This window comes from Semicossyphus pulcher, unplaced genomic scaffold (genome assembly GCF_022749685.1).
Source record: "Semicossyphus pulcher isolate SPU_LCO1_2020_fin unplaced genomic scaffold, fSemPul1.0.p SCAF_24, whole genome shotgun sequence".
In the NCBI taxonomy this organism is placed as follows: domain Eukaryota; kingdom Metazoa; phylum Chordata; class Actinopteri; order Labriformes; family Labridae; genus Semicossyphus; species Semicossyphus pulcher.
Genome location: NW_027211698.1, coordinates 3,627,160 through 3,643,006, shown reverse-complemented (window position 1 = coordinate 3,643,006; position 15,847 = coordinate 3,627,160). Strand labels below are relative to the sequence as shown.

General features: G+C 44.0%; 1 protein-coding gene across 1 annotated transcript in view; it reads right to left on the bottom strand.

The window, feature by feature from the left end:
- Positions 1-3,603: 3,603 nt before the first annotated feature.
- LOC138603737 (sodium- and chloride-dependent GABA transporter 2-like) overlaps positions 3,604-15,847 on the bottom strand; it is a 36,789-nt gene continuing 24,545 nt past the window's right edge. The window contains exons 10-15 of the mRNA XM_069675634.1: positions 14,604-14,716; positions 14,383-14,520; positions 14,191-14,293; positions 9,686-9,786; positions 8,220-8,390; positions 3,604-8,139 (exon numbers count right to left, since the gene is read on the bottom strand). Coding sequence (XP_069531735.1) covers positions 7,984-8,139; positions 8,220-8,390; positions 9,686-9,786; positions 14,191-14,293; positions 14,383-14,520; positions 14,604-14,716 — 782 coding nt within the window. The 3' untranslated portion in view covers positions 3,604-7,983. The remainder of the gene's footprint in view (positions 8,140-8,219; positions 8,391-9,685; positions 9,787-14,190; positions 14,294-14,382; positions 14,521-14,603; positions 14,717-15,847) is intronic.

Below are 15,847 nucleotides of genomic sequence, written 5' to 3'. Positions count from 1 at the left end.
CGACAACGTTGACCCTAACTCAAAAATGTCTCTAATGAACAATTATTTTTACACCTTTACCACTTTGTCTCAGTTAATAAGATTATTAAAAGTCAGAATTCTGACTTCTGGATTTAAAGTCAAACGAATTTAACATTTCTGACTTTAAACCAAAATTCAGAATTGAAACCCAGAATTCAGAATGTAATCGCAAAACTGACTTTAATCTCAGATTTCTGACTCTAACCCCAAAATCCAGACCTGAAATTAGAAATCTGATTTCTGATTCTGATTGAAATCTGAATTCTGGATTTAGGCTGCACGGTGGTGCAGTGGTTAGTGCTGTTGCCTCACAGCTAGAAGGTCACTGGTTCAAACCCTCTGTGTGGAGTTTGCATGTTCTCCCCGTGCATGTGTGGGTTCTCTCCGGGTACTCCGGCTTCCTCCCACAGTCCAAAGACCTGCTCATTAGGTTCATTGGTGACTCTAAATTGCCCATGTGGGTGTGAGTGCAAAAGGTTGACTGTCTCTATGTGTCAGCCCTGAGACCAGTCCAGGTGTAACCCTGCCTCTCGCCCAATGACAGCTGGGATAGGCTCCAGTGATCCTGAACAGGATAAGCTGATAGATAATGGATGGAATTCTGAATTTAATATTTCGGTTCTGAGCTTAAACTCAAAAGACTTTATACCTAGAATCCTGACTTAATCCCCATCCATCATCTTCCTCTTATCCGCGGTCAGGTCGCGGTGGCAGCAGGCTCAGCAAGGTGACCCAGGCATCAATCTCCCCAGCAACATTTTCCAGTTCCTCCTGGGGGGATTCCAACGCGTTCCCAGGCCAGACGGGATATATAATCCCTCCAGTCGCTCTGGGTCAGCCCCGGGATCTCCTTCCAGTTGGACGTACCCAGGATGCATCCTAAACAACTGCCACCTCAACTGGCTCCTCTTGATGTAATCCCCAGCATTCAGAATTTAATCTGGGAATTCTGAATTTTGACTCAGAAGTCCAGCTTTAGGGCTGCACGGTGCTGCCTCGCAGCCAGAAGGTTCCTGGTTTGAATCCCTGTGTGGAGTTTGCATGTTCTCCCTGTGCATGCGTGGGTTCCCTCCCACAGTCCAATGACATGCTCGTTAGGTTCATTGGTGACTCTAAATTCAGTGTGAGCGTGAAATGTTGTCCGTCTCAAAGTGTCAGCCCTGTGATTGGGTGTAACCCCGACTCTCGCCCAATGACAGCTGGGATAGGCTCCAGCCCCCTTGCAGGACCCTGAACAGGACAAGCGGTATAGATAATGGATGGATTGAAGTTTTACAGTTATGTAATCTTCCTCTCCGTATGCTTTCATCGCCCTCAGACAGAAAAGTTCCTCAACAGCCGCACGCTGTCGCTACCCGGACCAACACCATTCATCTGAACTCCAACACGCCTCCATTAAACACCAGTTATTTTTACACTTTCACCACTTTGACTCGGTTAATAATTGAAGGTCCGACAGGGTTTGACTGGAGAGTTTCAGCAAACTGGATAATTTATGGCGCTCCCCCGGAATTAGAGTTGTGGGAACTCACCGTTCCCGTGTGGAACATTTAATGGTGTGTCAGCAGGAGATGGAGGAGACCTGTGAGCATGCACATGGTAGGTGCTGGAAGGCTGCTGCCACTTGCTTGTCTGCAGGTGTGTTACGGGGCCTGGAACTGCCCTGGGAGCCGTCTTGATTATTTATTGTAGCTTTGGGGAGATTTGTGTGTGTGCGGCGGTGCCAGTGGGACGTCATGCTTGTGTGCTGAGAGGGATTTAACCATGCATACCTCACACAAACACTCTCAGAGGGGCTCAGTCTTAAAAGTTCCAACACACTGCTCATTTGCTGAGTCACCTAACAGCTACTACCTTTGCACACAGAACAGGGAAGGGCGGGGGGGGTCTGCACTTTTGAGAGCGGATATTACAACTGAAGCAGCGAGAGGCCATGTCGGCTCTTCTTAAGCGTCATGCTAATCCCAAAGCCCCCTCTCGGTGGCCGTGGGTGGTACGATGCAGCCAGGGAGTGGGCGGAAGCGTGGCCAAAACACGGAACACAGTGTGCTACCACCGTAAGCCTCGCCTCCCCCCTCTCCTGTCTGATCACAGCGTGGTACGATCCACACACACATGAAGCACCACACGCTGCACTCGAGTACGCCTTCAGAGAACTGTGACCGTTAGATTAGCTTCAAATGCGGGGTGGGGCTGCGCTGGGGGGCCGTTTACTCATCACCTGAGGATACCTTAGCTCTTTGCTCCGGCCCTGCTGCCCTCATCACTTCCACACAGTGACCGCTGCAGAGCGGATCCAGTATCGAGCTCACGTCCAAAACACCCAACCTGTTATGCAACGAACCTCCCACCCCCACCAGCCGCTTCTCTTTCTCTCTGTCCTCAAGTCTCGTCTCCAGCCGCCCCCCCTCCGCTGCCGCCTGCTCCTTCCTTTACACCCAACTGTCAAGTGTATTACCTGCAGTAAAAAGACGGCCCGTAAAGACAAGAGCAAACCCCGAGGTGCGTGTGAGAGAGGATGTTTGATCAGGACAGTGTGATGTTAAGATGGACCTCGTCTCCTCATGTGTTTTCTTTAACGGTGTTTTTCCTGCTCTTGCATGAGCGCGGCTGCAGATATTTTGAACGTCTCCTGACACAAGCATGTCGAGTTGTCCGTGCACAAAAAAGATTGCTAATACATGCGGGGGACATGTGTTGCAGCTGCAAACTTGTGGCAACGAGCCTGAGCAACAAATTTGACAACTTTCCACGGCTTCTTCTTTGAATGCTCTGCTGAAACGACACGCGCACACACACACACACACACACACACACGCACGCTTTGGCTCCCACAATCTCCCTCCCTCTTCCTCTCTCCTCTTTGAATCTCACACACTCAGCGCCATTGGATCATTTTTAATCCCTATCATCTGAAAGCGAGATGTGTGCCAAAGCAACCATATGGACATAAACCGCCCCCATTATCCACACACACACACACGCGCACACACAATTACACCGTAACCCGGATCACACGTGCTAAAGCAGGCTGCATACAGTATTGAGCGTCACCAAAACAAGTTGTGTGTGTGAACCCCCGCGTGCCGAGCCACGTGTGCGCCGGACCAGCCCACTTCCTACGGTGGCTGGGAGGGGGAATCCAATACGGTTAATTGACAACCCGAGCCTTTTACATAACCGCTAGGCTCTATCTAAGTGGTGGTGTCACAATCCCCCCCCCCCCCCCCCCGCCTCCGGCTGCAACTCCCTCTCCTCCTCTGCACACACACACTCCATCCTTCCCTCCTCTTCTATCCCTTCATGGATGTTAAACCAGTAATTCCCATCAGGATGAAGGGGAACGGCAATCACAAGCGCTTGTTCCTGTGACGGTTGAATGGCTGATGGAGTGTGTGTGTGCATCCCTCCTTCCTTTCCTCTCTTTGCATAGAAACCGGGCGTGTTCTCAGCATCCGTCTCCCAGGCGACCACAGGTAAACACACACAAGGCTTCTCACCTTACCGTGCAAGAAATGAACACAACACAAACTCCACAATGTATATTATATATTCATTTAAAAATAATGATACACATACAAAAGAAGGCCATATTAAAACAAAGAGGCACATCTATACAGCTGTAAACAGAGATAACACTAGGGTCAATTTCAAGCACATGAGAGATGCTTGAAGATTTACCAGATGGGTTTGTTAGATTAACCTCAGAAGAGCATCAAAAAACCTGCAAAGAAAAACACAGAGGCTGTATATAAAGATGGACGACGTGCTCCATCTGCTCTCATTAGCTTGTCCCGATCCAGGGGCTGCAGCCTTCAGAGGACGTATGAAGGCCGAGTGCATCCCAGCGTATCACGAGATGCGTGGAGCGCCAATTCAAACGAGACGGCTTACGCGGCCGAAAGAATTAACTCTTAAAAGTTTTAGGTTTCAACTCAATCGAAAACCAAAGTGCCTTTAAAACAAATTATTAGGAATGCACGATATTATCGGCACGGTATCGGTATCGTCATTTTGCTGCCGATATTTTCTCCTGATAAAACAACGCTTTAATTTTGCCTAAATGCTCGATGATTTCCCTAAAAAAGAAAATGTTAAAAACAAATTAATATGAGAAACTTGATGTTTCCTGCAATTAGGTGGAAAAAAACGTGCCCAATATATCAGAATCCAAATCGGCAAAACGCGTTGGAAAATATCGGCATATCGGACAAATTATCTTTAAAATAAAAGGTTAAGTTACGTGACGTTAGTTATGCTAGCTAGTTAGTTAGCCCGCTAGCTACCAAGGTTAAGGGCGGGAACAGCTGGTGACGCAAACAGGAAATGCTCCTTGACCAGACCGTCTCATTTCAGTTTGGCTTTAGCGTCTACAAATGGAGCATCCTCCGTAAACCGCATCCTTCAAAGGCTGCACCCCCTGGATTGGGACACAGCCATTGTACGAAATTGATGCCAAAATAGCCCCCGTGACGGGCGCTGCCATCTTGCGATAGTGATGTCATTTGGAGCCAGAGCTGCCCAGTAGGGATCGGCGGGTGGAGCCGCTGTAGCCACTTACACACTTAAGGCCATGTGTACACGTATACGAGTTTTTCCTTCCTTCGTTTCCGAAACAAAAAACCCCCGTGCACACAAGCACGGTTATAAAAAAATCCCAAACAAAAACGCAGAAACACAACAGAAACGCTGTCATCAGAATGCCACACCAACATGCGGCGATATAACCCGGTGGTCATACAAACATACTGCCAGAAGTAGAGCAACCCAACGCCTCTGTTCCTCAATAAAGTGGACGAGTAACTGTACATTTGTAAACATGTAAAAAGTCCTGTTAGCGAGGTTAAAAGCATCACTGTATTTGTCACGGCCGTCATTTTGCAAGGCATGTCTGTTAACATGGAGGAGGCGGGCTTTATGACCTATACTGCAGCCGATCAGCAGGGGGCAACAGAGAGAGTTTGGCCGTCCATCTTTTTATACAGTCTGTGGAAAAAACACTTTCAATTTATCTTTGAACAGATTTCACATTCCTCATCCTGATGGTTACTTTGTAGTTTTCCCAGTGCAGAGAACACTCTCTCCCAGACTTGAAGTACAGAAAATGAATGGAGTTTTTTTTTGGAAAGGAAGCATGGTGACAAAAACAGCTAGATCTTCATTAATGATTCAAAAAGTCTCAAAGTGATATATGAAAAGCAGCATGATAAATTTAAGTCACCTCATCCAACAGGATGCGTTGCACGTGGAGGAAGGTGTACAGATGACTAGTCGTCTTTTATTTGAATAAAACGAATGTTCAATGAAGGAAAAAGACAATCGTCAGAACATTTCTACAAAACTGTAATCATTATTTTACATTTACATACTGCATTCGCTTCGGAAAAATATAAACATCCCCCTCACTGCTTACAGGTGATTCTCCACCTGGAAGCTCTACTGCATATTCACGTTACAGTCAAAGACACTGATGTCCTCCAGTGGAGTGGCATGGGCTGTTCTGCAGTTAGTCAAAACCTACTTAAATATTTTGGGCATAGAATAAAGAATAATTTGCCGTTTTGTCGACAGCAGCAGCAACATTTTGTGTTCGCCCACGCTGATTCAGGTGTGATGATTGCATGTTTCCCAACTGCATTAGTGACGGTTGTTTTTGGTACAGTGCAAAGACGTGCAAGTAATGTTCATTAGCAGAGACTGCACGTGAAAATGTGTGCGTTTGTACGGAAAAGGATCAGGGCCACATGATTTATCTGAGGTCTGATTTTAGACTCAGAATTCAGACTTATTATAAGAGCACTCTTCCCAATTTAGCCAGACGTCTACGGCTGGCTCCCTTTGCTCCGGTTGTAACTCTTGATTTTCCTGGCTGACGGTTGCTTTCCTTTTCAGTTTGCCTTCATCTGAGCGTCGAGTTCTTTTTCTTTGGATTTTCACTTATTGTTGAAGTTGAAGCTTGAATCTCAGATTTCTGATTGTAAACTTAAAATTCCGACTTTAAACTCAAAATTTAATTTTAAATGTCAGATTTAGGACTTTAAAACTCCCAGAGTTCCGAATTCCGAATTCAAACTCAGATTTGATGATTTATTCTCACAATTCCAACTTATTCAAAATATTTAAACTTTAAACTCCGACTCTAAACTTAACTCGACTTCAAACTTCCGATTTACGTCAGATTTTAGACTTTGTCTCAGAACTTTCACTATCTGTCAGAATCCAGATTTCAAACTCAGAATGTGTACCATAAAAATCAAGAATTCAAACTTTGAAGACAAAATTCCAACTTTTTTGAAATTTGATTGCTTACTTTAAAATCAGAATAATGATTTTAATATCAGATATTAGAGTTTATTCTCAGAATTCTGACTATAAACTAAAGCCCAGTTCAGATTAATGATTCGCAACGTAACAAAACAGCTTTAGAAAGTTGCAGAGAAAGTTGCAGCGGTGTGAGCTGGTTAGTTGCAGAGCGTCTGAAGCCGTTGCGTGGAGTTGGAAAAGATTTGACTCGTCAAATCTCCAAATGCAGTTTTAGAACTGAATGATGATATTTCACTTCAGCCAATCGGGAAACAGCATAAGTTGGCGTAGGCACCCTGTCTCTGGCGCTGCAGTAGCCAAAGACGGCTCCAGATCCGTTTATTTATCAATGTTACAGCTAACACTGTGAGCATTTCATCCACTTCTTAATTGAGGTAGTTAATTCATGTAACCTGGGCCTAATACTAACATTATAGTATTAACGCAGAAGTAGTGGGGTATTACAGTGCGTCGTTGCTATGGAGACGGTCAGCTGCGTTGCTTTGATGTGAACGACCCAGTTTTAGAACGTTTACGATCAGATGTCAGGGGATTCTTTTGGCGGTTGCATCCAGCCTCGGTGTGAATCATTGACCTGAAGTGGCCTTAACAATTTAAATTTAAACTAAATTACAAATTCAATCTCAAAATACCAACTTGAGTCTCAACTTCTGACGTTAATCTCAGAATTACAACTTCTCAGAATCCTGACTTTAAACTTCCGTATCTTTTACATTATATTTGTAGTTCCTTTTTTCTGCAGTCAGAACTGCTAACATTTAGAAATGTGGCCCTCATCCTCTTCCTGAATCTCAGACAAAAAACTAACAACTACAAAAATCTCTCCCGCCCTCTCCTCTTCAGCGATGGATATGCAGAATGAAAGCAGGTACTACACATTTCAATGATTCTGTCAGTGTTGAAGAGCAAGACATCAAGTGAGGCGCTTCATGTGTAATGGCAGTAAACAGTCATATTTGGATAATGCACCACTTGGTCTGGGCTTAAGGCATGTCATGAGCAAATAAAAATCAAAGTAAGACCCGACACATCCCTGTATAAAAAATGTCTGACACATGAGTCGTTCGGATGATGCCGGAAACAAAGAGAGTCGAAGCTAACACGAGCAGTGACCTCTCATAGAGAGTAAAGATGAAGTTATTCTGAAAAACTGGGCGGCTAGGCGCTATGATTTAATGGTCCACGAGTACAGTGATTCAGTTAGTAAATAAACAAAAGCTATAGAGTTCAAGCAGATACTGTTGCAGAGACTGAGGAGTGTGTGCTGTTTAAGAACAACCAAGTCCGGTAGCCAGTAACGAGGGGGGGTTAGGGCAGGTCTTAACGGTAGAGGGAGCTGTGTCGCGATTCAGGGCTGGACCTTCAGAAAGGAGCCACCATCATGGGCGCTGGACTGCACTGACCGCTTCTATAAATGAGACCTTCTAACGCTGTGAATGGACCAGTTCGCAGGGGACTGTGGGAAACCAATGGCGTCCTCCAAGGCTACATCTGCAGGAACGTCTCGCCTCTGGGCTCCGTTAAGACACTCCCCGAACGAGGATCCAGCCGCTGAATCGTGACCCAGCAGCTGACCTGGACCCTCCCCTTTGGCCACACCTGCTTGGCTGACCAATGGTTCATTGTCACTGACCATTATCAGGTCATATGATCCTGGATGATGTCTGTGATTGGCTCCTTTTGCTTGTCAGTCAGCGGCAGTGCGGAGCTGTAGGGCAGCGATGAGCTGTTGGAGGGGAAGTGTCGGAGGGAAAGTGGTAGTTTTTTGGTGGGGCTGCACAGATGCTGGAAGCGCTGAGGGGTAAACAATCATAGTTAGCAGACAGATTTATCAATTATGTCAACTTAATTAGTTAAAAGAGTGCTGGTGTTACCTGTGCCAGGGTTCCCGGGGTGGTGGCTAGGGAGTAGATGGCCCAGATGGGAAGCAGGGAGACGGAGGAGAGTGTAAGGATCCAGCCGAGCGTGCTGGCCCAGGCCGGAGCCACCAGGCCTTTCCCCAACTTCAGTGGAGACCAGTGCACCAAGGAAAACATGAAGGTAGCCTGCAGGAGACAGAACGCAGGGGGACTGGGTTGAATTTGTTGGAGGAATGGCTGGAGCTGAATCCACCTACCTAATAAAGACCTTACAGCTTGTTCCATCTTGGTACCTGTCTGCTTTTATTTGCGTACCATCTTACCTCTCGAGGCGACGGCAAATAATTCAGGCTTTGGTGCTGCGAGCGTTTATTTGAATAAATGGAGAGCCCATGCAAATCCTTCCTCATGTGCTGGATATTCTTTACAGTCGAACAAGAATCTATATTAAGGTTGTTAACTACACTCACAGGCGACAACGTCAGACTCAGTTGGTAGAGTGGGTGCACCATGTACAGAGGCTATAGTCCTCGTCGCACTGATCGCAGGTTTGACTCCCGGTGTGCTGATATTTTGGTGCCCCGCTCTCTATTCCCAACATTTCCTGTCGATCTTCAGCTGTCCTATGAATAACGGCAAAAGCCAAAAAAATAATCTTAAAAAAAAAAAATATATAACATTTGTGTCGCAGCTATTCGATTGAATTGAAACCATAAACGTTTATTCCTCGGCCGCTTAAGAGTCCGTAATCTTGATCAAATTTGCGTGCAATGAAACTTGGGAGGTTTTGGGCCACGAAGGTTTCACCCGATGGATCCTTCGTGGCCCTGGAAGAGGAGGACACATTCGTCCGCTGCACCTGAAGGAGCCTTTGATCAATCGACCTTCAAACACAGCCTTCGAAGGATGCAGCCCCTGGCTTAGTACACAGCTATTGTCTAGAGCACTTTGGTTTTGGAGGCTAGCGAGTAGCTACCTTGAGGCTAGCTGTTGTTGAGAGTAATAAAAGTCTTGATCATGTGCTCTAGCTACTTCTTAAAGCATATGACGTTTAAAGTCTCCTGAACTACTGTCATTCAATAAAGAAGATATTAAACAAGCGACCTGTAACATGTACATTACACATTGTAAGTATGCAGTTAATTTACAACATATTAATGTGGGTTAAATAACTAAAATAAGCAGATTGAAATGCACCTCAAGGCAGTGATAACTTTGCCTCTCCCTGATGGAAAAAGTGAGACATTTTTGGGTAAGAAAAGAAAGTTCAAATATAATATTTTTGCAGGATTAAAATAATCTCAATGTCATAAACACAAGCTCAACATGATTTTAGACACATGGAGAGGCAGAGTATGTCGACTTATTGACAGGCAGGAAGAGGAATTTGTACGTTATCCAAAACATGACTTTATGTGTTTCCTATTTCATAACAGACGCTGAGCAGCGTGACAGCAGCTCAGCAGGGAGGAGTCACTCACGGTGCACACAGCCGGGGTCAAGTATTTCCAGCACAGTCTGAAGACAGGCAGGGGGTTGTAGCCGGTCATGTCCCGGATGTTGTCGCTGAAGCGCTCGGCTCCTGTGGGCCGAAACAAGAACAACTTCAGCAGAAGCGGTTGTGGTTTGGTTTGGTTTGAACTTAAGGTTTGGTTAATGGTCGGCTTGGTGTTTTGGCTGACTTTAGTTTGAATCCTTTTTTTTTGCCAGTTTCTACCACCTCAGAGGAAGGCCCGAGAAAAAGGCCTTAAAGAGGAAGTGCTTACAACCACAGAGGAATAGAATTTTTTATCATTAATATAATAAAAACATTATCAAGCTGCTGATAAAAACCATGAGATGCAGTTGGAAGCGGTTTATAAAAAGCAATCGTTGAGCAAAGCTCTTCTGATATAATAAACTGTATCTACATGAGCAGTTAAAACAGGAAGCAGCTCTGAAACACAATATCTGAAGGCAATTTGTCATAAAGCGATAACATTTAACAGCTGGGATTAGCATCTTTGGAGAAACCAGCAACAGTAAGATGGAAGCACAGATACGATTTATGCTTCATCTTCCATCTGCATTACATATTGTGCAGAATGAGGCCAGGACTACAGGGGCAATCGCGCTGCAACGCTTCCATTAGAAGAAACAGGCTGCAAATTCAGACACAATGCCAAGTCAAAAAAAGTCCAAAACACACTAAGCCAGAAAACACACGTCACGGCCTTCATGCTTTGTGTTTCCTTGTTTCTGGTTCTTTCTTTTGTGTTGCAGGTTCCTGGTAGGCGTGACTTCCGTGAACCTGGGAGTATTTCAGCCCTGTCCTTCCCCACATGTGGCTCTATCTCATCATCGTTGCTCTCCATGCTTCGGGCACCGTGTTATTGTTTGGTTGGCTTTAGCCGTCTTTGTTGTTTTGTTTCACGCCATACGACACTTAACAGTCACTCACGCACCATCAGCAGACACCCTGATATTAACCCTGATTAACACACTCCATGACCTTTGTGTTTAACTCCTGTAACTGTCAAGAGCCGGGTCATGACACATGCAAAAGAAATAAGGCTGCAAATCCAGTCATCACAGCGGAAGTGCTCCAGGCCTGCAGGAGTGCCCGGTGTAACAGCTAAAAGCATGAGCTAAGTGTTGCTTCTGTTGGCTACAGATCTAAGCTAGCCATGCAGCTAGCTGTGTTGCAGCTCGATTGCCCTCGTCGGCGACTTTACGAAATGTACATTTCTCTGTCTTTCTTTTGCATTCTCATGCACAATGAGTGGATGCGCACATTAAATTTATAATTATACTGAGTGTGACAGTTGGATAGTCTTTTACAATAATGTTCCTGACTGCTTTATTTCTTATGACACACATTGTTACTTGTGTCATATTCTTAAGTGCAGCTAACAGCCTTCCTGTATGTGATATTTGTGATCAAGTTTTCACATTCTGTTGACTCATTCAGTAAAAGAAGGTGTCCCTTTTCTAAGACAACTGTACCTGAACAGTGAAATTCCTCGACGACCACATAACGGGCAGCAGTGTATGCTTGAGTGCTTAAAAACTGTAAAATCCCACAGTCATAAAAAGGGGCAGGAAAGGTGCACTCGAGTCCTGACCGCTGTGTTACCCAGTCCACTTAAAACCCCTCTCCTCAAGTCTGCTGCTCCACTTACCTACTGCTGAGAGAGCCATAAAAACAGGCTTCCTTGGTATTCATATTCACCCACACACACACACACTAACACACTTTCTGCTAACCTTCTTGACTTCTTTGTTATCACCTGTGATGGTACTGCTGTGTTTTAACATTTCAAAACTTTTCTGAGTCTTATGTCTTTTTAAAATACAATGTTTTTTCACCATTTTCACATAGGCACAAGATAATGTGGGAATTTGACAACGGATAGTGATAGTGAGTGGCCGTATTTCATGCTAATACAACATATTTGATGAAGCTTGTTAGCATTTAACCACTCACTAGCTAAAATTACATAACCAAAGATTTTACACCTGTACTTTCGAATTGTCTAACACTATGAAATGTTTATGTTAGCTAGGAAGGCTAGCTCAAATGCTAGTTTTAATATGTGATAGTTTACGATTATATTGATAGTGTCACAGTAATGTTGGCTAGCTAATGGTGAAAATAACTTGGAAAAGGTTTAATACTGTAAGCAGTTAGCTTCTAATGAGTTATCAAATGTTGTTTGGAAAACTCATTAACTACCATTAGACAACAGCTAATGTTAGCATTCAACAAAACAATGAATTCCTATCCAAGGGTAATGTTAGCTAGAGGTGGTTGAATGCTAACGTTGCTGTTTGATATGTTCCACACAACAATAAATTCTTATTGCCAACTGGGATGTCAGCTTGCCAAAGGTAATGTTAGCTAGGAAGTGGTTGAATGCTAGCGTTAGCTTTTATGACTTAGCTGTCGGTAAGTAATGAATGATCAAATTTGTTGTTTTAACGACTCAATAGCTACATTTGGACAACAGTTAACATTAGCATTCAATATTAGCTAATGTTATATATATTAGCATAAATTCCTATCTTAGATTAGCAGGAGGTGGTTGAATGCTAATATTATTGTTTGATAGTGTAACACAAAATGTTTTTAGCCAACAGTGATGTAAGCTAGCTAAAGGTAATGTTGAATGCTAACATTAGCTTTTATGACTATAAGTTATGAGTTATCATATTTGTTGTTTCGATGACTCATTAGCTACTTTTAGACAACCACTTCCCAGCTAACTAATTACCGTCTGATAATCTTACACCAGGAATTCCAAGTTAATATTAATGTTAGCAAGTGGAAGTGGTTGAATGCTAACTAAAGTTATTATGACAACATATTTGGTGAATGTAGCAGGACAACAGGATTTGTGCTTCCGATCCTGAGTGTGATGGCAGAGGAAAAAAAGGCCGCCATGTGATGTCATTGCATTCACTGTTCTATCCTGATAGGTACGTGTTACATTCCACCCATCTCACTCTTAAACAAACAATGTTTTCTTAATGATCTAAAGCCCCAGGTCTGGCTGGGATAGGGGCTCCCTGGGGCCGCCAGACTGAGACTGAGAGGCGACGGGGCCCGGGGGCTGATTTAGGGCCCGGAGGAGACAGACAGGGGCCTGGCTCGGAGCCAGTCTCCTTACAACAGTGGGTAGCTGCAGTCATGCTAATATACTGTCTACTGACTCGCACTGGAATGTAGAAGGAGGGGAGAAGTGGACCCTGTTGACTGTGTGTATTTATCAGATTCTAGGAACTACTTTCATTAGTGGAGGCATAAAAAAGTGTTTAACTCCTGGCGCTGTTCCTACGTTTTATTTTCTGTTTTTTCGGCCTTTTTAATTTGGCAGAATGTGGATTCCTACTGTCAGACTAATGAGGTCCAAAAGAATTTAATTAAATTCAGACACGGAATGATGGATGGATATTTTGTACAAATAAAATGAGTCTTAGATTAAAGGAACAAAAGGATTCAGGGTAAAACAACAAAAAGAGAAAGCTGAAGGCTGTAACAGAGAGGAGAGGAGACAGAAGGAGAAGAGAGGAGAGAAGAAGAACGGGAAATTGGAAGAGGAAAAGAGAAAAACAAAAAAAGAGGAAAAATAAAAAACTAGACAATAACAGTAAAGAGAGGAGCCAGAGGAGAGGGTAGAAAAGGAAAGAAAAGGATAAAAGCGAAGAGGTAGAAGAGAATGGACATGAATATGGAAAAAAGAAAAGGAATGAAGAGGAAAGGATAGATGACAAAAGGAAAGGAGGGGTGGGATGGCAAGGAGACACAAGATATGGAAGAGATATGGAGAAGAAAGCAGAGGAGAAAAGAAGAGAGGGCGAAAGAAAAAGAAAGGACTAGGGAAGGAATGAGAGTAAAGGAGATGTTAGATGAGAAAAGGAAAGGAAAAAGGAAAGGAGTGAAGAGGGGGCAAGAGCCAAGGCGAAGGCAAGGGGAGAGGAGAGGAGGAAAGGAAAAGGAAAAGAATAGAGAACAAAGGTAAAGAAAGGAGAGAGGACAGTGGAGAGGCAAGAAGAAAGAAAGAAAAGGATGAAAGCAAAGAGGTAGAGGGGAAAGGACATGGCAAAAAAGAAGGAGGATTGGCAAGGAGACATGCGATAGGACAAGAAAGATGGGGAGAAGAATGGAAAGGAGATAAGGAGAAGAAAGAGGAGAGGAATAGTAAGAAAAGGAGAAAAGAGATAAAGAAATGTGAAAGGAGAAGACGAAGAAAGAAAAGAAAGGACTTGGGAAGGAATGAGAGGAAAGGAGATGTTGGATGAGGAAAGGAAAAAACGGTTAGGAACGGGGAGAAGAGGCGATGACAGATGAGAAAGAAAGGCGTGAAGAGAGGGCAAGAGCCAAATAAAGCAAAGGAAAAAGGAGAGGAGAGGAGAGAAGGAAAGGAAAGGAAAGGAAAAGAAGAGAAAGAAAGGAAAAGAAAGAAAAGGGAGAAGGTAGACAGAGGAGAGGGGTTGGGATTCGTACCGTAGACCCAGCCGATGGCCAGAGACTGAAAGATGGAGAGAAGTAGTAGGCTGGCTCCGCTGCAGGAGAAATGATCGTAGATCTGGAACACGTACAGACCCCCCTGCAACAAAAGAGAGAGGAGCACTCCATTTTTCTGTATCATAAATCCCCTAGAGTGAACATCATCTCATCATCCTGAGTGTGACGTACCGGCGTGACCATGACCAGCCCGACCAGGAAGCAGACGATGCAGACAAACAGCAGCAGCAGCTCTCTGCGGTGCCCCCGTCTGATCACGTGAGGGTACAGGTCAGCCACCGACGTCATCAGGGCCTCCAGACTCACAAACTGGGCGACAGAGGGCGGGCAGGGTCAGTTTTACATGATGCAACATATAATACATCAATGCCATTAAAAGTGTGTGTGTCTACCTGCGTGTCCAGCCCCAGCATGATGATCATGAGGAAGAAGCAGACGGCCCACAGCTGGGGAAAAGGCATCATGGATACAGCTCGGGGGTAGGCGATGAAGGCGAGGCCGGGCCCTGAGAGGAAAAACATGATGAAGACAGTTAAAATGAAAGACACAAACCATCTGCTCATCCAGTGCAGCTATTATCCACAAAAAGGTTGCGTAAATATAATAACAAGCTGAGCATTTTTACTGTCAATAAATACCACAAAAAAACCCAAACTGAATATCTATTGGCGTGTCAATTCTTTCCAACTTCCTCCCTTATCTGTGGCACTCAGCTCCAAGCCCATTCATCCCTATTTAAGGTGTAAATCTTTAAGAACAGGTCACACATTTAATTATATATTTTTAAAATGCTTTACATAGTTATAAAAAGCAGCTGGGGAATGTAGTTTTTACCAAACACAGATCGAACAGGACTAAACAGTGCATTTTGTAGGGACTATTTTCACTCGCGGGTGGATAGAGATTTATAGTTTTGATAACAATTGAGCAGGCTGTGGCTACACAGACAAAAAAGCCCTTGAAAAACTAAAACCAATGATAAACTATTGACAATAAGAAAAATCTAGACTTTTATTAGGTGTATCTTTTAAGATGCCTGGTCGAACCAGGAAGTGTCTCAGTGATTACCTGTCCTCACAAATGATGCGGTGCTAAGCTTGAGGAACTAGAGAAAAGTTTTGTCCAATTTCGTTTATTCTAAAAGAGAATATTTCTAAAGGTGTTGGTTTTCATTCATCAAAATGAGCTTAAAGTTGATAATTGAAGAAAAAAAGTGCACTGATTTAACACACTTAAATGCAATCTTAGATCCCATCGATATGGTCTGATGATGATATAGTCTCTGGGGACAATGGTGAACATGCCAGGTGTGCAGCAAGCGGTAAGAGACAAACGAGTTCCAGTCAGGACTTCCTTTTCCGCGTGCCGCACCGTTTACAGAAAAAGACCCTGTTTTTCTTGTGACTGACTTCGCCGAAATGTCAACATCATGATGCATATCAGTAAAAAGTAAAAATGAAACTTGGTCAGGTCTGTCCTCAAGAGGAAAAGAAAACTTTTAAAATGAGAAGTTTGTTGAATGGAGGTCGGATTGATTATTTCTGATGCATTCGAGGAATTGAATTGCTGAACAGCTTTCATGACAGTGTCAGGGAATTTATCTCAGATTAAATTTTTGACCTAGAACCTAATAAAA